The sequence below is a fragment of the Pavona decussata genome, unplaced genomic scaffold (genome assembly GCF_977016875.1).
Source record: "Pavona decussata unplaced genomic scaffold, jaPavDecu1.1 SCAFFOLD_286, whole genome shotgun sequence".
NCBI classification, from domain to species: Eukaryota; Metazoa; Cnidaria; class Anthozoa; order Scleractinia; family Agariciidae; genus Pavona; species Pavona decussata.
Window position 1 is genome coordinate 437,501 of NW_028145687.1, and position 22,116 is coordinate 459,616.

Sequence of the window (22,116 nt, forward strand, 5' to 3'; positions counted from 1 at the left end):
CCAGAGTACTTTTAAATCTCTAGAAATGTATCTTATTGGCGCTATGAAATTTGTACCTGTTCGTCATGCTAGGGGAACGTTAGTCTTTTCGAAATTACTAGGGCTTCAGTATCACTTTGTTGACAATGCAATTTGAAGTACGAAAGAGAGAATTTTGCTCATTCCCAGTCCCTCTTTCATATTTTTGAATCGTGATATATGGTCTTGCTTCTGTACGTAACTGCGAGTTGTTAGCATTTGCATTAAGACTACGTTTCTTAGCTTCGTTTAAGTAATGATCCACAGCCATCAATCGGAGCGGAATAGTCCTGACGTTTTTTGAAGTTTTGAGTGGCGGATTCAGATTTTGAGGTTACCTGACGTGGAGGTAAGGGGAAGGGGGGGGGGGGTGGGTGGGGAGGCTGCTCGACTTGCTTCTCTTTGTGAAACGAAAAATCATGGCGAATCGGAGTTTGGTATAAAAATAAGGAGGGGACGCCCCTTCTTCCCGCTATATCTGTCACCTGTTTTAATCCGTTTAAACGCATACCATGGTAGATATATTCAAATATATCTTGCAAATATATGCCCACAAGTTGTATCATAGGGCTTCTGTTCGAGTCCAGTTTCATTTACAGAAATTTATTTGCGACTATATTGCTTAACTGTAAATCGACCATTTTCTGCATCTCATTATTTGCTTGTTTATCCTTGATCGCGTTTTGTTTTCCGTTTTGTAGCTTTCACAAACGCCATAAATGGATCCACAGCCATCAGCCAAAGTGAGTCACTCTAGCAGTTTCTAAAACCAATTTCTACGCCACGTTAGTTGCCTGATGCTTTTTATGGGCGTCTTTAGAGTTTTCGTTTGCTAAGAATTATGGGTAAATGACCCAGTCCCCGTCTTTTACGATACGGTGGATTTTACCTAACACTGAATATCTTTTACGAGGCACAAAGTTTGGTTATCTATATGAAATTGGCTGAAATAATCCTTGTAGTTATGATGAATTATAGTGAATTTCCATACATGCAGCTGAGTTGGAAAGTGTCCCAAATCACTTCTCTTACTGACCTTATCCCGAACCTTTACTTAAAACTTTTTTTTCTTCATCTTTAAGCTGTCGTCAGAAGTTCTAATACTGTCAACAGTACATCTACTTCTCACTCTGTCACACCGTCCATAAAACAGGAGGGTGAGTATAACATGAACAAATTAAAGCAAAACCCCAGAACCTTTTGGAAAATATAGGTAAATTACAGTTATTCACCGAAGTGGAATAATTGTTTTATTAAACTCGACAAAGAAATGTACCTAGATCTTGCTGATTCATTTTGCAAGGAAGACTGGCCAGGCCAGAAGGCAATTTAATGACCGCTCGGCTATTTTCTCGAGCATGGTATAATACCTGATATGCAATGGCTGCTAAACCAATCAAAACTCTGGAATTGAATTATCCAATGATCCAGTTTTTAATGATTGACAAAGGTGTATAGTCAGTAGATATTTACCAAGCCGAAGAGCGGAGAGGAAAATATCTACCACTATTCACCTCCAAACAAACATGTGGATTTTTCACTCCAGGGGCCCGTTTCTCGAAAGACCCGGTAACTTACCGGGCCCGATAAGTGATTTTCGTGATAATTTTTCTTAACAGAAGTCAATTTTTGTTAGCTTTCAGTACTAAATTTTAAAATCTTATAATTCTATAGTAACATTGGCCAAGTACCATGCCTGTAATCACTGTGTAATCGGCGAAAAAACGTTTAAAAACATACTTATCGGGCCCGGTAAGTTACCGGGTCTTTCGAGAAACGGGCCCCAGGGCCCAGTTATTCAAAGCTTGATTAAGCTAATCCTGGACGTGAACTTTTACTTTGAATTTAATTGCTAATCAGTAAAAGATTCTCCCAAAAGAGTTTAGTCCCTTAAATTCGACTAAGACTTCTTTCCCATAAGCTTAAAATTAGCTTTTGAAAAACACTTTTAACAAGCAAGTTGAAAGTCTCGGTTAATAAGTTTTATCGAGGATTAGGGTTAATCGGCTTTCGAACAACCGAGCCCTGGGAACTTTGTTTTTGACAAATTAAATAAGCGAAAAATTTAAAATCGCGCACGAAATCCGTGACATTGGCAGGACTGAGGTGGATAGCAGATTCTATCCGGAGTTTAAGTAGCCAATCAGAGCGCGCGAAAAACACTAGCCACTTCCTTGGTATATTAATTAATTATTCCACGAGCGCGCGTTGGATATGAGATGATAGATAGCGCGCCGAGTTGGCTATAATCATCTCATATCCAACAAGCGTGAGTGGAATAATTGTTTTATTTAAAACAATCAATAAATGTTGCTAGATTTTGCTGATTTCGCTTTGCAAGAACACTGAGAAGACAACTTAATTGTTTCTATTTCTCCGGCATGGTATAATGGCTCATATACCATGGCCACTAAGCCAATCAAATCGTTCCAATTGCATTATACAATGATCCAGTTTTTGATAAACTAAAATATTCTACAGTATATATTCTTTAAATAGGAATTGAAAAAAGCCTCCTGTTAAAAAGAAATAACATGTAGTTTGTTTACTATATAAGATAACTTAGCTTTACTTAGCTTTGTTTTAGTGACAAATTAAAAACAATTTTCATTCTTTACGGCTTCCCACAGTCCCTAGCAGTTCGCCCACAGATGTTTATGCCACCAACCACACAAGTCCGTACTCTATGCTGGTCACGTGGCAGGCAATTCCAGCTCAGTATCACAATGGGGTTCTTCTTGGCTATAAAGTATTCTACACGCCGGTGTTAGTGTCTGGACACACAGACATAAGCGCGGACCCTTTAGTAGTGACAGTCCAAGCTTCAAACCAAAGAGCCTTACTGAGAGGACTAAGCAGCTTCACTGTGTACAAGATTGAAGTGCTGGGATTCAATGCGGCGGGGGACGGGCCTCTCAGCATTCCGGTCTTTGCAGGTGTGTAATATCGTTTGCTACAACGTAATCTATAACTCGGAATCTATAGTAAATATACTAACCTGATTAGCTAGATCCTTACGGACAATTTAACAATTATTCCAAGAGCGCCCGTTGGATATGAGATGAAAGATGGTATAATGGCACATTAGTTATTAAAAACTGGGCCATTGTGTAATGCAATTCCAGGGATTTCATTGGCTTAGCGGCCATGGTATATGAGCCATTATACCATGCCCAAGAAATGGCGACCATTAAATTGTCATCTGGTTGTTCTTACAAAGCGAAATCAACAATATATAGCAATACTTCTTGAGTGTTTTTAATAAAACAATTATTCCACTCGCGCTATCTATCATCTCATATCCAACGCGCGCTCGTGGAATAATTGTTAATTATACCATGCACGAGAAATAACGGCCATTAAATCGTCTTCTGGTCGTTCTTGCAAAATTAATTGAAATCAACAAGCCAACTTAGTTGGCCATCTATCATCTCATATCCAACGTGCGTTGGCGCCGCGGAGCAATGGTCAACTATATCATGGAAAGTACAATTTTCCGTGAGTGAGTTTTTTTTCCCGTTAATTTCCTATTGCGATCATTTGGTTGTCTGCTAAAAAATAAAAATATGAAATAAGCTTAAGTAGATGTTTGTTCTGATTAGACGAAGCCATGTTCTATAATTCTGAATAGCTTTTTAAAACATAGATTAGCAACGTACTCAAGACATGTGGCAGCTGAATTTCAATTTGAATTTGTTAATCAAAGGAGTAACATACAGTCGCATGTGTAAGATTTTCATACATTGGTCTGTAAAAATTTCCGGGAGTTCATTTCTCTGAACATTAACCTCCAAAGGTTAGATTTACAGACAAATACATTATACAGAAGATCTAAGAGATGATTTTATGATTCTAGCATCTAGGGTCCTAAGTGGCAGATATGAAGGTAAAGTATCAAAATTTGGATTCCAAACAAATTCTTAATTTTGCGCTTTGTGATGGTCCAGTTGAAAACGGTGACCGTAAGTTGAACGCGTTGAAAGAAAGTCCAATTCAAAATGGCGACCAGAAGTTCTTGAAAGACCTTCCTCATTATTTTTTTTCTTTTTCGCCAGAGACCTGCAGATGCCCGCCATCATTCAGTACAAGCTGGTGGCACATCCCTCCTTACATGGACCGCTCTAACCAATCAGAAGGCATATTTCCATTCATCATTGAAAACATGGTGCCCTCCTGTTGTCAGCGGTGTCAAGAACATGGCACGACTGTTGTCCACGTCATGGGGAACGACGTAAATCGTCCCAGCGAAAAGCGGGATCATAACGAAGTGAGAAGCACTGTAGAGGAAAGTGACCTAAATTTCCCGCTGTTTGGGTATAAAGGGCAGCAGAATTTCATGGGAGTGTATGGGTTCTTACCGATCGTGGAGTCTCCAGCTGTTGTGTTTATTGTTCCTAAAGAAGAGACTAGTAAGTCGTCTTTACGATTGCTCTCCTCTTTGTTCAGTTGCTGGCCTGTGCTCTTGATCAACTCAGCCATTGTTTTGCTGTCTGGGATAATTATCTGGCATCTGGTGAGTTGCCGTGTACATACATAGACGATGTTAAACGGCGGCGCGAAGAAATGAACTTTATTTTCGAGTGGTAAAAATAATATTTTACGAACTTACTCGTGCGCAGCGAATGAATAAAATATTGTTTTTAACAGGAGAAAAGAAAATTCATGTCTTCAAGCCACTTTGTGTAATGTGGTAAACCGCGTAACAGATGAATTTGTAGGAGTGGCATGAAGTTTAAAGAAATGAATTTCGTTGATGTTGAAAGACAAAAATACCAAATTTGAAACCAGAGTAATTGTTCGAGTAAAATGAACCATGTCCTGACCAATTCTTATGCTTTATATTTATCTATCGGCAAAGAAAACTTAAGCCCTTTAACGAGTCGATGATGGTGTGAAAACCATAACGTGAATAAAACCATGACGGATACGCTTGACGGATTCACTTTAGAAAAAGTGTTAAGACTGAATTTGCGTCTGTACCTAACCTGAAGTCAAAGAGTGAAAAACTATGCTCATGTGAAGGAAATGTGGGCCCAGTTGTTCGAAGCCCGATTAAGCTAATCCTGGATTAACGTGAACTTTGATTCGAGTTTAATAACTAATCAATAAAGATTCTTCCAAAATAGTTTTGGCCCTCAGTTTTGACTTAGACTTTTCTTAAGTTTGCCTTAAGCTTGAAATTAGGCTTTCAAATCACTCTTAAAGAGCGAGATGAAAACCTCGAGTAACTTTTAATAGTAGATTAGCGTTAATCGGCTTTCGAACAACCCGCCCCTGGTGAGTAGCTGAAGTTATAGATATATTTTGTTTTTCAGTCGATGACACAGGCATACTCAGGAAAAGAAAATCCGAGTATTCATTGACTGGAAAAATGCATTTATCAACTTGACAATCGGCTGTTCACACTATGCCGAGTAAATTACGGTGCCACCACAAAAATCTATCCTGTATCTTTAAGTATGAACTTACATAAAGGTGATGTTCTGGATCTTTAATCGCTTATTTCACAATTTCTTGTAAAAACTTTTTTTTACATATATTTTAGGACTCACCAAAGAATTCAGAGGAGTTTCCCAAATCCTGTCTTAGAGGAGCCTGGGAAGGAACATGGTGGTCCTTTATTACCATGACAACCGTTGGGTAAGTGATTAGGGAACCTAAACAACGACGACTGCAACGCCAAAGAAAACATCACTTAAAAATTTCAAAAACTTATTAATAATTCATAAGCCCATTGACCTATCAAATGGTCGATAAAGCATCATTCGCGTGCAGTGGTTTTAAAACCGGATATAAACTCCTCCTTATTAGTATGCGGTGTTTAATGTTTTTCTCGTATGCTAATATCCAACGTTCCCACTTTTATTGTTTTTAGCGTTATTTTTTTATCATTCACACTATTATTTTCTTGTATTGTTTCGATGTAGATATCTTGGAGCTTTTAGTCAGTATCTCATTAGTCCTTTCACAATTGTATATAAGCACATTTTACTTCTTACCTTGAACTTGAACTTGAACATTTTTTAACGGTAACTTTTATAGTTATTATCTGACTTTATAAATTTTTAAATTACTTGCAAATATGGAATTGAAATGTATTCGTAAAAATGAGCAGTGGATATCTTAGCATGGATCAATCTATTTCGTTCATGCTTATTTATTCTATAACTTTTTTTATGGGAACCTAACTGCATTGTAACTTACTTGTTTGTATGTGTCTAAAGGTAAATGAAAAGTAAATAAAGTTTATCATTAAAAAAAGTCTGTTTTTTTGGTGTAAATCTTGTAGATACGGGGACAGGACTCCCAGGTCGCCAGCAGGTCGCGTTTTTTCTGTGACAGCCACGTTGGTTGGCCTGGTTACTATTGCCGTGTTGCTAGGCTCCCTTACTTCATCCTTGACGACAGAATTTGTTTTCGGTGACATCAAACTATATGGATCCAAGGTAATGAATCGTTTTTTTTTTCAATATCAGGTATTACGGCTAAAGTAATTAGTAGGGAACGGAAGTACTCAGTATCAAAGTCCATTACATTTTCTTATGCCACACATGACATTCCAATCCTAGCAGTATGCAGGATGTTTGTCCCATGAACCTAGTTTAATGGCCTTAGCTCCCACGAGTCTCCTGTAGCTCAGTGGTAGAGCATCCGAACTAGTAATTGGAAGGTCTTAGGTTCGACTCCTGATAGGAGCACTCGGAGTTTTTTTTCGAGTATGCCTGTGTCACTTACTTGAATAATACATCATTCTCATTATCATCATTATACCTCGCAAGACGCTCACAAATCATAAACTAAAGGAAATCTGTGTATGCCTGTGTCACTTACTGAATAATAATCATTCTCAGGAGGAAGAGTTTTTCATCCAGTTTCCAAATACCGAGAAGTGGGGTTAAAAAACGAGTTTTAACCAACTTCGAGGTGTTTAAAAATAGGATGAAACATTCTTTCGAGTGTTTGATATAGTTTCTCAAACTATTAAAATATTAAATTATTAAAATATTAAAATATTATTAAAATATTAAAATATTTCCTGGAGAAATTCAAAGCCAAAGTACAGCGAATTTTATGATAATTAAGATCACATTTCCAAGTGATTTCCTTTATTTTCTTGTCGTTAAAATGCGTTTGAAGGGAGGGTAAAATAAGGGTGTGGGGGTCGGGGTATACAGATAATTTTCGTGCCTGCGTACCGTGTTTCTGTCGCCTGCGCACGAAGACATCGTAAATGCAAATTTGTTCCACCATTTTGTACTTGATTGTAGCTAGTTGTTAAATAAATGTATGTTTGCCTATCGCCGAACGTTTAAATGAACTATTCCAGGTAGCGGCTGTACATAACTCTTCTGAATTTCGCCTTGGATTAAGAAAAAACGCAAAAATGAACACAGGTATGACTTCATATTGCAATAACCTTTAAAGCCTAAGGCTTATTTCTTAGCTTTTTGTACCGTAGCTTTTAATGAGGAATTTATAAATTTTATTTTTAACTGTGATATCTTTAGTATTGTCAATTGTTTTATCCCGTCTGGATACCAGCCTCGTTGTTTACTGGGCCACCCTGTCTAAAATAAGTTAAAATTAAAAACGTATACCAGCACTAGAAAGAGCACATTTACTTTAGTAACGCTGGAAAGTTTCAGCATATCAGGTGTAATATCAGCTGAGAATAGGTAAGTTGAAAAATGAAAAATTTACAGACGTTTGTGTGACTGGGATTACGACGTATACCCACTGGGAGTATGACGTATACCCCCAGTCATACAAACGTCTGTAAATTTGTCAAATTTCATCTTACATTTCCTAAGCTGATATAACACCTAATATGCTGAAACTTTGCAAGCCAGGTTACTAAAGTAAAGGTGCTTTTTCCAGTGCTGGTATCAGTTTTTCATTCAGTTCAATTTTAACTTATTCAAATCTGTTGCCGCCATTTTGGAGAAGGGTCCATTAAAGTTATTCACTCACTGACTCAGTCACCAGTTACTTTCTCGTTTGATTGCTTGCTTACTTCCTTAAACACTTCTTCAATAATGCTGACTTTTTTTTTTAATTTAAAAAGCCCGAGAGTACCAAAGTCTCGACGAGGTTTACGAGGCCCTTCAAGCTCGCGAGGTAGCAGGAGCTCTTGTGGACGCTTTAATTGCGGGCAGCCGTGGAGACTTATTTAACAGCAGTGAGCTGAGAATTTATAAAACCATAGAACATTCGTCAGTTTATGGAATGGTGTTAGCTGGTGACGCCAGAAAACTCCAAAAATGCTTCGCTGATTACATGAAGGAGAACTCTGCCGAGATATCTGCTCATGTGGCATCAAAAAGTTTAGTTATTAAGGTAAACGAGTTGAAATGTCATATTATATCATATCATATCATATCATATCATATCATATCATATCATATCATATCATATCATATCATATCATATCATATCATATCATATCATCTCATTTCATATCATATCATACCATATCGTATCACATCATCTCATTTAGTCTTATATCATATATCATATCATATCATATTATATCGTATCACATCATCTCATACAATCTCATTTGATATCATATCATCCCATATCGTATCACATCATGTCATTTAGTCTCATATAATATTATACAATCTCATTTCATATCATATCATACCATATCGTATCATATCATGTTTTTAGTCTCATATGATATCATACAATCTCATTTCATATCATATCATACCATATCGTATCACATCATCTCATCTAGTCTCATATCATATCATATCATATCATATCATATCATATCATATCATATCATATCATATCATATCATATCATATCATATTGTCCTTCCGAATTCGAAAACAAATAGAAAGGGAACGCCAAACCTGTTTGAGGAAGTGTTTTCTTGTCCAACCGTGATGGCCAAAGCGAAAGGTCGTTTAGAATCCTTCTGGATATTTCTCTCTCTTTTTCATAATTCCCTGACCGATTTTAAAATCTCTTTGAAAATAACCTGTTGTGACTATCAAAAGAAGAAATGACAAGAGAGTCAATACCCATTCTTCCATCTTACACACATGCGTTGTTTAAATAAAGTGTGTTATCATTGTTATCATCATCATCATCATCATCATCGTTGTTATTAAGCCTTCCAGCACAAGCGCAGCGGTGGAACAAGCAATGAACCTCTTCGATCCCGAGAATGTTTTGTTCCGTGAAGCTTTATGGTGGAGTCTCAAGATACTGGCCGTCCTAACAGTGTGTGGTCTGACCTGGGAAATAATTAGAGTCGCACGGGCTGCACGAGAACGGCGAGGTAGGATACGAAGTTATCTTGTCTACTTTGTTTTATTATAAAACTTGATGATTGTTTTGATCGGCTTAGCGGCCACGCAATAACAACAATTATTAAAAACGTGATCATTGTATAATGTTATTCCAGAGTTTTTATTGGCTTATATCAGCGGACATGATATATGAGCCATTATACCATACCCGAGAAACAGCGACCATTAAATTGTCTTCTGTTTGTTCTTGCAAAGCGAAATCAGGACGATATAGCAATATTTCTGATCGTTTTCAATAAAACGATTATTCCACTCATGCTTGTTGGATATTAGACAATTGTAGCCAGCTCGGCGCTACGCGTATCGTTGGCTATAATCATCTCATATCCAACACGCGCTCTCGTGGAATAATTGCTAATTATACCACGTCCGAGAAATAGCAGGCATTAAATCGTTTTCTGATCGTTCTTGCAAAATGAAATTGCTATATTTCTTGGTAGCTTTTAATGAAACAATTACTCCACTCGCGCTTGTTGGATATGTTCCCGGGAACGTACTATTGGAGGAGGGAAGGGGGAGGGGGGTAACCCTTTAGTACACTGACGTTCCATTCAGGGGTGTAGCAATACTCCTAGTTAAAGGTCTGCATTATGTTAACTAATAACTGAGTCAGAATTGGCCAACATTTTAACTGTCAGCTGAGAAATGGTGCTTTTTTGACTGATAGCTGAGAAACGTTAAGAAGACTTTTAGCTGAATTGAAAATAGCTGAACTTTGCCTGAGTATAGTGGGAATTCTACTTGCAAATAACTTGACAATAACGGCGTAGTCAATGCCTGGAGAATAAGCTGCTAACGAAGACGGTTCGGAGCTCCACACAAGCTATTTCTAAAAGTCATGAGATCGTCAGGTGTTAGGCAGTTCTCGTAAAGTCTCCAAAGAGATTGGAATCACGCGAAATCTTCGGGTTCCGGAAATCTTCGGGTGATGCTCGATACTGTATTGTCGGGACGCGAAAAAGGTCTACGTAACTAAACTGGCCGCTTACGAGAAGCGAGTAAGGGATAGATGGCCGCTTACGGAGCTCGCCAAGCTAACAATAAACATTTGGAGTGCAAAAAAATACCACCGTATTTAATAATTTTTTTGTTTTGCTTTGTTTTGTAACCTTATGCAATGCCCCAACAATGGTGATAACTGTAATTAATGCGCTGCAAAATCACTGTGACGAACAGCGATGCGATATTGAATTGATTGAACTGATACTGTATTTGAACTGATAGCTAAGAATCTAGCACCCATATGCAAACGCTGCTAGTTGCTTCATTCTGTCGAAATAGGGTTAAGTTCAGGACGTGTGGGGCCCCTGGGACTCGCATGAGTTAAGTCTGAGGTCTTTTTGATGATGTTTCACAGGCATTGAACTCCAACATTTAACATGGGACGGTGTATATATTTGCACTATGCACCATTTTTTGGAACAGCATGCGCATTCGCAACTTTTCTTGCAAAGTTTGTTGAACCATGTGTCTTTGGCCTCATTCTCTCGTTTTTAATAGGCCATTTGCGAGTTGCCTTGAACCTCACTATGAAAGCGAGGCTAAGTGCAAAACTTATCATATGAAAATTAGTTATATTTGCATATGAATGAAAACTAATTTTCATAACAAAAACTTTGCACTTAGCCTCGCTTTCATAATGAGAGTCAAAGCAACTCAGAAATGGCCTATTCTCACCCTTTTTCATACAAAGCAAAATGAAATTAATAAAACATAAATACATTTTGTTGCAGTTGCTCCTCAACCAAAAATGAAAAATGTTTCGCTCAAGGAAACGCGTTTAGAAATGGAAAAAATTGTGCTGGAATTTTACAAAAATGCAAGAACAATCTTCGAGAGCTACTCTGCTAGACACAAAGAAGAAAGGAAGAAATTTTTCATTCGTCGAACGAAGCGAAGAAGCAAGTATTTCGCCTGGAATTAGTAGCGGAAATTTCTATGAAATTAGGTCGAATTGGTGTCATTTGGAGGGATGGGCCTAGCTGCATCAGAGCTTCTTAAGACAGGTGGGAATTTTGACCATCAGTGTACGTTCGTATGGTTTTTCTCGAGCTCCATGTTCGATCACTCGGCTGTAGGTCTGCCTCCTCGTCCTCTTCCTATACACGAAGAACTCGGAAGGCCTTTGGAAGGCAGGGCACAACTAGAGAAATCTTCTACTTATCTTAAGATGTTTTATGCAACCGAACCGTGGTGCTGTATGTAGTAATACGATCTCCTTGTACGTTGTCGTTTGCGTGAGTACCTTCTCCAGCTTTTAAACGAATAATTTTGCCATGCGTAAAATTTCAACCAGTTTCTATCAGCCTCACATTGCAACGTTAATCACGGTGCCTACCTTTGTTACTGCGCATACGTTCTGCGCATCTGGAGATACTCGGTTTTCCTATCGGGTGGTGACTGCTCATACAGGGATATTTTTGCGTGGTTTAAAACTATGGGGAGATAGCAGAACTTAGCAAATGCTCTTGGAATCCAAAATGAAAACTAGGTTAACCATGCATTTTTCAGAGATAATAAAGCTTCAAATTGGAAAAAAAACGCCATGCATTGCTCCCTATTTTACGACTTTTTATAATAATTATTGCTTAATTATCTCTAAAAAAAATGCATGGCTACCCCCAATTTTCTTTTTGGATTCCAATAGCTAGCCCTTGCTAAGATCTGCTTTTTGCGCGTAGTCATAAACCGCGCAAAAATACTTCGGTATTAGTAGGCATTGTCCTTAAATACCTCGCCATCCTTACCTGTAATTATAAATATTCAGTAAAATACGTGATTTCGTTGTTAGAATACTAAGTCATGTAGATGAGGCGCGGTTAAAGATTGCAACTTTCAGTCGAGAAGTTTAAACGAAATAATTTAGGTACAAAATGACAATCCTACGTACGGAAAAGGATGGTGGTTGTACATTTTACCACAATACCTTGCGAACCTAACACAGCCAATAGGTACATAGAAAGCCACATTTTCGCGAATTTCGTCCTTCAACTAACAACATTGTGTATGCTAGGTTTGAAGTTTTTGGAACTTTTCTGTTCGCTTTTACGAGCATTTAGGGTTATCGCACGCAAAGAATTATGGGTAAATATACCAGTCGCCACATTTTTGGTATGGTGGATTCCAAAGAGTTTAGAAAAGGCCAGGTACTAAAGGGGAAACGAACTGAGAGAAAATGCATCATGACATTTCTAAGACGGAGGAAAATGCAGAGTATTATGTCTTTTAATGCAAAATTAAAAGAAAAGACAGTGAAATTTGTCAAGGAAGCGATGCAATAAAGACCTCTGTCCCTTGTCACTCTTTCAACATCACAGGCAATGAAATGTTTATTGAAAGAGAAATACATGAAATTCATACATTTGAACTGCGGTGGAAAGAATGAATAGTTTGATTGACCACTGCAGTCATGTGCGTAACTTATGTAGCTGCGAAAAGAAAGCCTGAAAAAATTGAGTCTTCAATGGGTGCGAATTCTGTTCAAGCGCGAAATTTTTTCAGGCTTTCTTTTAGCAACTGCATAAATTACGTACAAATCAGAAATGTTTATTCACGAAAAGATTGAAAAGATACTGACAGAATAACAGATTTTATTTCATCTACTAATTAAAACGCTTCTACGTCAATTAATTACACTTAAAGAACTTTTAATTTCATAAACTAGTCTTCTTCAGCGCCAGAAAATGACTATTCTGAAATATTTTCCATCAGTTAATTTGAATCAGTTCCAGCCTTGTAATCAGTTTGGTTTGTGTTTCTTGTCTACATGAAGTCAACGTTAACTAAATGAGGCGCACGCGGACTGCCCTCTCCCGTATTGTTTGGCACCAGCCTCTAAGTGGTGCTCGGACAACAAACTTTTTTGTTGCCGGCTGCGTGAACACAAGAATAACCTGGTGGACAAGGTTGGTGGTTAATACCACGTCCGCAGTTAACATCAGCTAGCGGTTCGTCACACGTTATCCCTGAAAGAAGGAAGAACACGAGTTTCAAATAATTATTATCAAAGAACAGTTAATTTTTATGGGAGATGGGGGTAGGGGGCGGGGGGCGAGTTTTCCGTGTAAAATAAATTATACTTGCTCCCACCATGGGTTCCCTTTTTTTAATACTCCCCCCCTCCCCCTTCCCATTTTCCACAACGAAAAACGGGAAAAAAAGAAAAAATAGATTACTTCTATTCGCCAAATCTGAACTGAGTTCTTATATTCACCACTTGAAAATGTTACGCAGTGAACATCGTACCATCTGACTTACGGCTTATGTTTTGATGAACTGCCTTTGGACGCCTTTTGTTGTTGTTGTTCTTCATCATCATCATCATTTATTTATTTGCCTTAATAAAAATAAAAGAAATGATCGAATTTACAATAATGGCGAGGAGACCTCAAGAAACCACCAGGCTTATAAGAGAGGCCACCTCGGCTGTCATTAATAAGTAGAAAATATGGTGCTGCGTAAGTGCGGCTTGGTCAATTTATGATTTTATACATAAAAACTGCAATGCAAAGTGAAAAAACTAGATGAAGAAGTAATTGATATTGGAAGAGAGTTATTATTTGTTTGCCTTTTCGCGCGGTCTTTCCCTTCAAATCCTCAACCCACCTGGCAAAGGATGAATGATCCCAAACGCCCATTTAATTTATCGTAACCAATTTTTAATTTGGAGGTTTTCGATTCGTGATAAGCGTACGTAATAACACCGATGTTGATCATGATCAGTTCAGTAGTTGTCTTGAAAATACAATGTTTTCAATTTGCTTGCACTTGCGTTTTAAAGAAGGTGCTTCTGAATACATTCCGCGCATCTCGGAATTCGAATAGTCCGAGAATCTCTGATTTCTTAAGAACGGTGCCTGCTAATTCAAAGATATTTTTGGGCGGCTTATGACTGAGCGGGAAACGAACATCTTAGCAAGGGCAATCCAGAAACAAATTGGGCGTAACCATGCATTTTCAAAGATAATTACGTTCAAATACTCGTGAAATTACGTTTAATTTGGAAAAAAATCCACAAATGGTAATGTATTTTAAAGCTTTTACAATTATCGTTGCTTAATTATCTTTGAAAATTGCATGGTTATCCCCAATTTTCTTTGTGCATTTCAACATCCCTCGCTAAGATATGCTTTCCCCGCAAAGTCTTAAACGGCGCGAAAATACCTCTGTAATCGAAGACACTGTATAAAGAGTTTGTATGGACTCTTGTGCTTGCACTTATGCTCTCGCTTGTATTTGCGTTGTAATGAAGCCATATTTTATACTGAGAATCGATAAGATGCGTTCCCTTTTTCAACCTTACTTAAGTATTCATTCACCTTGGTCTGCCGGACTTGCAAAGCTTTCTTGAACCTATCTACAGTAAAAGAGATACAAAAGGAATGGAATTCGTGATACTGAGAAATGAGTACTTCATTGGTTTTTGGCAAAAATTTTCTTTTACCGATTTAATTTGTAGCTCTAATATTAGCGCCACAGCCACCGTCAACTGAACATGACCTTTTCCTTCTATGATTAGTTCATACCTGAAGGAATAATTGAACATTCTTATTCCTATTTCTATTTGCCGCAAAAATGGAAAAATACACTGAGCTCCAAGAAAATGCACACCTTAATAGCGTTGGCTTGAATGGCCGTATTTTACTTACAAACTCAAAAGTTAGACTGACCACCTTGTACTGCATAATAAACAGTGCAGCAGCAACAAGAAAATACTGATCGCCGGTTTTCTTTCAGAGTGGGCTGAACAGACCTAAAAGTTTTAACTGCAATATTCATAAATAAATACTCATTGATTCTAGGTGCTGAAGGCTTTTAAAATCTGTTATGATTCCTGGGTAACACACACAAAATCTTGCATTCTACTGCCAATTTTTTTGTCTTTAAATTTTTTCCTATGAACTTGAATCGCCTAGAATGCATGTGTTACTTACGTTGGCCAGCGTGATGAAACAGATCACCAAAATAAACACTGAGAATTTTCCTTCCATGGTGCAAATAACTGTGTTACTTGTACAAAAATAATTAGCTCAGTTTCAAAGAAAACGCTGTTGCGTTGGCGCAAAAGTGAATTCCATGTAGAAACAAAAACATTATGGTAAATTAAACTCAACTTAATATTTAGACAGCTGTAATGTTGATCGTCAGCTATGTTAAAACTGACTTATGGTGAAGGACAAGGTATCAATATTGATTTTTGACGGTCAAGTTTCAGCTTGAAATGACGTTTAAAAATAACTAATTACTATCAAAGCAGTCTTAAAATACAGACTTCAAGCTTTTTAACTTGGTTTTCGGAGAACGCGTTCATCTAAAATTCCATTGTCCAACTAACTTCAACATTCGACTTTATTTATTACTTGACAAAAAGAAAATGCAAATGGTCGCTTCCCACAGATAGCATTGGCTAGTCGAGGCTGCGTCCGTGCAGCCAACAGTTTACATGTAGCTTTTTCACCTACGCTGTGAGTACAAAAATCTCTTTTAATTTGACGGTTGTTTATATTTTGGCCGTTTCCTAGCGATGAGTTACACAAGCCTTTTGATTCGTGTGTTTTAAGTAATATTGTGCTCGGGATACTAGAACCGTTTTAACGGAGCAGTATCAACAAAAAGTTAAGACTTAAGAAAACTGAATTAACACTCGCCAATAACTCAAACTCTCTAAGCTTTAGTGAGACTACTCTCGTAGCGTGAATTGGACACTTAAGGTTTGAGTGCGTTTTCATAGTGACAGAGATAGCAGTGAACCATGGTATTAAGAGACAGTCATGCAAACTTGCGTGTTCAAGATCAGGCTTTGGAGTGGGTGTTAATATATCACCAAAAAAATGACTAATTTTTCACAAAAATTATCAGTTAACAAATTCCACGTGAAGCAAAGGGCCTAGTAGGTAGTGTGACGAACTCGAATGAGACGAAGACCTTGACTCCTTGCCTAAGAGGTTTATGAATCTGTCGATTATATATATCTCGAGAATTAGACTTTTGTTGCCAAGCAACAGTACTGGGCAAAAGGGAGGCCCTGAAGATGAGGTTAAGCTTGAGTCAAAAGAAACAGGTATTTAAATTCTCACTTAAAAATGTTCGCTATAGCACATTCTTAACGTCACCTACGGATCGATGGTATATTATAGCGATTGTTGCTATAATATCTTTGTCTCTTTAAGCTTATAAGAAGTGCAAGTAATTTTCACTCATTATTATTAATTTAACTGCCGTAATAGAACTGCAACAAATTCATACGATGTTGAAGCCATCCGAAGAAGCTGGAGTTGGCGCTCGCTCAAGCTGGGACTGCAATACGTCAAGTAATGTTTGGAAAAGTCCTGAATAAAATATTATGAATGCAAATTAGCTTTTGCTTCCTTTATCTACTTCTTTCGTTTATCTGACTTAGAACAATTGTCACTGCTTTCAATATACAGTTTGGCCAACAGCAATCCAATAAACTATGCATATTTCAAAGCTCAAATAAATACGTCCAGTCGTGTATTTCAAAATTGTTTTCGACTCCTTCCGTGTGGGGAAAGTCATCTTTTTGTCACGTTTTGCAACTAGCAAGGGGTGGAAGGAGTTTGCAGTGCTCTTACTAGCCTCCAACGCAGTCGATTTTAGGCTGCGTGGGAGGTTATGCTCTTACCGAGTGCAGACGAATTTGAAAAACAATGTCTATTGTATTTTTGGTCCAGTGATTGGCCAGTAGCTCAAATCCCCTAGCAACGGTTAAAACGTTTCCCATCCAGGGGTTATAATGGCTTAGCGGTCGCGCCTGGAGTTTTAATAACACGACACGGTGACCAAGACTTCACGAATGCATGCTGGCGATATAGAATGTTAGGGCTATTCTACTTGACATAAATAGGGAGAAACGATCAGAAAAGACAAAATACTACTTCAGTGTGAGTAATTCAACTTTATTTGAGGTAAATGGAATCCCTGTTTAATCGAAACCCATGTTTCCTATAGCCCATGTTCTGAAATATTATCTATCAGTTAATTTTTAATTCCAGCCTTGTAATCAGTTTGGTTTGTTTTTCTTGTCTACATGAAGTCAACGTTAACTATATGAGGCGCACGTGACTGCCTTCTTCTCCAAACTCATTTCCTTTTCTTTTCATTCTCCCTTTTCGGACAACAAACGGCGAAGCGGTCTTCTGGGTCAATAACACAAGTGAACCCTGGTGGACAATCTTGGTGGTTTGGGCCACGTCCGCAGTAAATATAAGGGAGATAGTTTTTACACGGTTTCTCTGAAAAAAGGAACAACACGGGCTTAAAAGAATTATCATCAAAGAACCGTTCATTTTTTGGGCTGGGTGGGGGGGTTGGATTCGTCCATGCAAAATTCTTTGTACGCGCCCCTCACTTTGGGTTCCGTTTTTTTAAACAGTCTCCCGCCTTCTCCACAACGAAAAACGTGGTGAAAAAAAAAAGTTTACTTCTACAAGCCAAATCTGAACTCACTGTCTTTTTTTTTTCTCTACTTGAAAATGTTTCGCAGTGAGCATCAGTCCATCTGACTTTTGAAACCTTTTTATTGTTTTCCTTTTTTTTTGGCGCGGCGTTTACCTTCAAATCCTCAAAATTGCATGGTTACCCCCAATTTTCTTTGTGGATTTCAACAACCCTTGCTAAATCTGCTTTTCCTGCAAAGTCATAAACGGCGCGAAAATACCTTCGTAATCGAAGGCATTGTATAAAGAGTTTGTATGGACTCTTGTGCTTGCACTTATGCTCTCGCTTGTATACTTGAGTTGTAATGAAACCATGTCTTATATATACTGAGAGTCAATAAGATGCGTTCCCTTGTTCAACCTTACTTAAGAGCAATTCTCCAGGAAAGTGAAGCAAAGTTGGAAATGAAAATTTTTAACCCCCCTTCATTTTTTGTGTGGAGGTAGGTTACCTGGAGGGAAGAACAAAAACAGCCATATTTGGATCGGCAGGTGCGTCGTTGCCATGGAAACGGCACTTGATCACGTCGGCCTGAGGTCTATGTTTTGACCGAAAAATTCACTCTCAAATAGTAAAAATAAACGAGTCTGGTTCTCGAGTACATGTGAACCAATTCAAATGAAATTCATACACATGGTAGAACCACTCTCCCAGTTTATAAAATTTGCTGTTAGAGTATTTTGGGTTCTATAATCAAGAAGACAATGTTCGTATTACTATGTTTCCTGTCAGCCATTTTGACAAGAAAGAAAAACAAGCACAACCATATTCGTTATTTCTCCGAAAGTACTCTTTCCACATAAACCAAATTGGCAGCAGGGCTTACATAGATATTGAAGTTTATAGATATTATAAAATCTATTTGGGGAAAATTATATTCTGGCCATGGGTGTTGAAGACATCCGAGGCAAGTTGCAAAAACTTGCAAAATTGGAAATGTTGAGGTCTCCAGTATTTGGTTCAAACAGGCTTTAGATAGAGAACATCAGCTTCAGAGGTTTTTTCATTCATCTTATCTGTTATCTACATTTGATTGATTAGGTTTCGGCCAACGAATTTGATGAAATATAAATTAAAACAAAGCCCACCTTGCAACTTTTGGGAATTTCTTCAGGATGCTTTTGTCGTATAGGATGGGTCTCTCCTCAGTTCGCTCGTTCTATTTTCTTGACCAAATCTTGCACAGACTCTAGCGGAAAGGACAAATCAAACCGCCTATCCTCGCCGAACATCTACTTTTAGACCAAAGATGATGATGCACTAACCCGAATAAAGAACAGTCGAACAGGTCAAACACAGTCGTGTGTAGAGTATCGAAATAATTCATCAATACAATCCAGCCAGGAAGTTGAATAGATGCATCAAGATCACAGCTGAGCAAATGCATGTCTGCGACGATTCTGAATAAAGTCTTCGGCTAAATCGAGCCGTACATTCCGTGGTGCATGGTTGAGAGGCGAAGAAATCGTTGTTTACGACCTGTTTACGACCAAACGTATGTAGACCGGAAATGCGAGTAGCAAAACTGCTGACCGGATGTAGTTTTAAATGCGATATACGCGCTTTTTGTTTTTTTGTTTTTTTTGTTTTTGTAGCTTCGGCTAATTGTCGCAATGGCATTATCTCTTCTTGAGATATTTTTGGTACAATATATCATTGATAGGGGGATAAAAGGACGACTTTTGATCCGCTTTTATGACTGTTTTACAGTGGTGAATAAAGAGGACAAAATAAAAGTCAGAGCTTCACTGATCGTTTTACGCAACCACATAAGCCGCCCATGCTTTCTGGGTTTGTTTGTTTGTTTGTTTGTTTGTTTTTTAATTCATTGCTTATTGGATGTTAAGGATGGCCTGTATGTAAGATACGTCGCTGATCTGGGGCATTAGCGTACACATTAGAAGGAGGGTCTGAATGGGGGGGTCAAAATGTCGGTTGTCGGTTAAAATTTCATTACTTTGTCGGTTGTCGGTTAAGATTTTTGACCTTTGTCGGTTGTCGATAAATCTCAATTAATAATTAAAACTACACGTTAATTATTCACATTTATTATGCAATTTGCCCAGTTTTAAGACTTTAAACTCTAGACGAAGTGTAATACTTGTAATAATTCATTATTTGTTTTCACTTAAACCTCGTTAACGCTGTTTTTTAATTTAGCAACGTGCTCATCTACCCCACTTTTGTTTGCAAATCTAGTATACCGATAAAATTCACCAAAGCTTTTATTATAGATGTGAATTTGTTTCCTGTCGACTACGGGGCATCGAAGTAAATCAAGAGAGGTAAATTCTACAAAGAATGGAACACCCACTCTAGCCCCTGGGATAACTAATTTTAATTTGTAAGCTACGGAAGTCTTTTTTCTGAGACGTCCACAAAAACTCACTACACTTATTATTCAACGGCTCTCGTGGCTTTTCTGCGAGGTTTCTTTTCTCTCTCTTTTTTTTTTTGCCAAAAATTTGGTTGTCATACGTATCAATCTGCACCGTTAAATGGATTTTTTAACTGTGCACAAATGCACGAACAGCCCTGCCGGATCGGGTAACACACGCTCTGTTGACAACCTCTGGATGTTCTTCAAAATCTGATTCCTCGTCATCCGAATCTGTCTCATACTCATCGATTTGTACTTCTCTGTGATCCTCAAACACCTCAGTAACATCCCCTTCGTCCACAAATTGTATGCTGACAACGCGTTGTGCATTTGCTGACGATACAGTGTTTTCTTCAGGATATCGAAGCCTCTCTTCAGACTCGTCGGTGTGGTGAACGGCGTAGACAGCTGGCGGCAAGGCCCCAGCCTTATCTTTTGTGGTCTCACTCCTAACCGTCCGTTGGTGTACTGGTCTGTAACTCTCTAGCCACTCTTTGACCTGTCCTTCCATCCCTGGTGTTATGTCCTCACTTGGCAAAGGTGTCATGGTAGCTATAGCAGAAAGGGGCATGGCGGATTGAGGTACCGGATAGTAGGATTTGTCATGCGTGTAGTACTTTGCTGCCCATCTAGATGTGCGCTTCAGAGATTCCTTGCAAATTGTTCCAAAATCCTGGGCATATGTAAGTACCGTAAATGTCTCGTGTTTAAGGTGCGAAACAGCGTGCAAATTTTCCACTACTGTTGTGAGCAACGTTTCGAGCAGCAGATCATCTACAAATTGGGGGTTAATGTCCACCACGTTCTTGTATAGCCTTTCTATGCCCTTTTTAAGCAAAGACACAGATACTTGCGTCTTCTGTGATACAGTTCCCTGTGGACCATTGGTTGCAGACGTCTCGCTCAACTGGTAGCGTTCTTTCACCTAACTCACAGTGTCTTTTACATAGCTGTCAATCTTTGTCACGTTCTCTTTTGCTTGTTTCAAGGACACTCCGTCTGGTTTCATACCCTTAGAATGAATTCCAAAGGTATCGTAAAGGGAGCCAAGAATCCCCAGAAAAGATACCGTTTCTGAGAGGCTCGTCACTATCTCCAGTTTTCCAGCGGAAACATCTGTAACAAACAAGTTCTTGTCTACAGAGCATATCCCTTCGATTTGTTTGAATGAGCATGAGTCTTGTGTCCCATCGGAAGAACTGTTGTGGCCACTTCCTACCAAAGTCCTAACCGATTTATCATCAGGGTTGTATTGCATAACCTTTCCCGCCTTTGTATCCGTGTAAACTACCCTCCCGTTCAAGGTGCATACTTGGTTTACCGCAGAGCCGTGAGGAAGAGTCGAGTTGCATACAGCTTTGGTCACTGTCTTTGCGCTAAGTTCACATTTATAAAGCCCACCTTGGCTCGAGGCTCCTGAGAAGAATGCACATTGGTCAAGTAGAGTAATAGACAAAAGATTTATGATGCTGGATGGATAGGCAGTGAATTTCGTAGCATTGCCGTGAATGGTCACTCCATCAAATGTCAATGTTATCTGATAGACATATTGACTCTCGTCATCACTACAAAATAACGAATCATTGCTTGCAGCATAGACAGCAGAAAGCTTACCAAGACGATTAGGATACATCTGGACGTGTTCCGCACAGTCCGTGTTCTTAGAAATGGCACCCAAGTGGTCCTTAAGTCTTTCGCGCAAAACGGGAACCGTTCCATCCGTTGGGAGAGATAGTGCCTCTAAGTGCCTCAGAAGTTCAGCTCGTCGCTTGAGTGGCTTTGCACTTATCTTCACTTTTCCCTCGAAGTCGACAAAAGAAATTGTAGATTTTCCCCTTTCGCACAAGAATGCAATCCCATCGATGAAGCACAAGTTCCTAGCATCCTTCAGTCCATCTCGCACAACAGAGACATCTGCTGGCTGGTGCAATCTTA

The 22,116-nt window shown here is 38.6% G+C and overlaps 2 protein-coding genes and 1 long non-coding RNA gene across 3 annotated transcripts in view; 1 reads left to right on the forward strand and 2 right to left on the reverse strand.

Annotated features, from left to right (window-relative positions):
- LOC146455051 (uncharacterized) overlaps positions 1 to 11,329 on the forward strand; it is a 76,529-nt gene extending 65,200 nt beyond the window's left edge. Inside the window, exons 39-48 of the mRNA XM_085094738.1 lie at positions 720 to 761; positions 1,101 to 1,175; positions 2,649 to 2,954; positions 4,074 to 4,531; positions 5,564 to 5,658; positions 6,308 to 6,464; positions 7,346 to 7,412; positions 8,084 to 8,355; positions 9,145 to 9,313; positions 11,078 to 11,329. Of these exons, the coding sequence (XP_084950864.1) occupies positions 720 to 761; positions 1,101 to 1,175; positions 2,649 to 2,954; positions 4,074 to 4,531; positions 5,564 to 5,658; positions 6,308 to 6,464; positions 7,346 to 7,412; positions 8,084 to 8,355; positions 9,145 to 9,313; positions 11,078 to 11,268 (1,832 nt within the window). The 3' untranslated portion in view covers positions 11,269 to 11,329. The remainder of the gene's footprint in view (positions 1 to 719; positions 762 to 1,100; positions 1,176 to 2,648; positions 2,955 to 4,073; positions 4,532 to 5,563; positions 5,659 to 6,307; positions 6,465 to 7,345; positions 7,413 to 8,083; positions 8,356 to 9,144; positions 9,314 to 11,077) is intronic.
- Positions 11,330 to 12,428: 1,099 nt separating this feature from the next.
- Positions 12,429 to 15,410, reverse strand: LOC146455053 (uncharacterized). The gene is made up of 3 exons (XR_014859098.1): positions 15,278 to 15,410; positions 14,663 to 14,696; positions 12,429 to 13,309 (listed from the first exon to the last, which is right to left on the reverse strand). It is a non-coding gene; the product is annotated as an uncharacterized LOC146455053 (long non-coding RNA).
- Positions 15,411 to 20,308: 4,898 nt separating this feature from the next.
- LOC146455054 (uncharacterized) lies at positions 20,309 to 21,778 on the reverse strand. Its single transcript, XM_085094719.1, has one exon. The coding sequence runs from the start codon at positions 20,750 to 20,752 to the stop codon at positions 20,309 to 20,311; it is 444 nt and encodes a 147-aa protein (XP_084950845.1). The 5' UTR covers positions 20,753 to 21,778.
- Between the last annotated feature and the right edge of the window lie 338 nt (positions 21,779 to 22,116).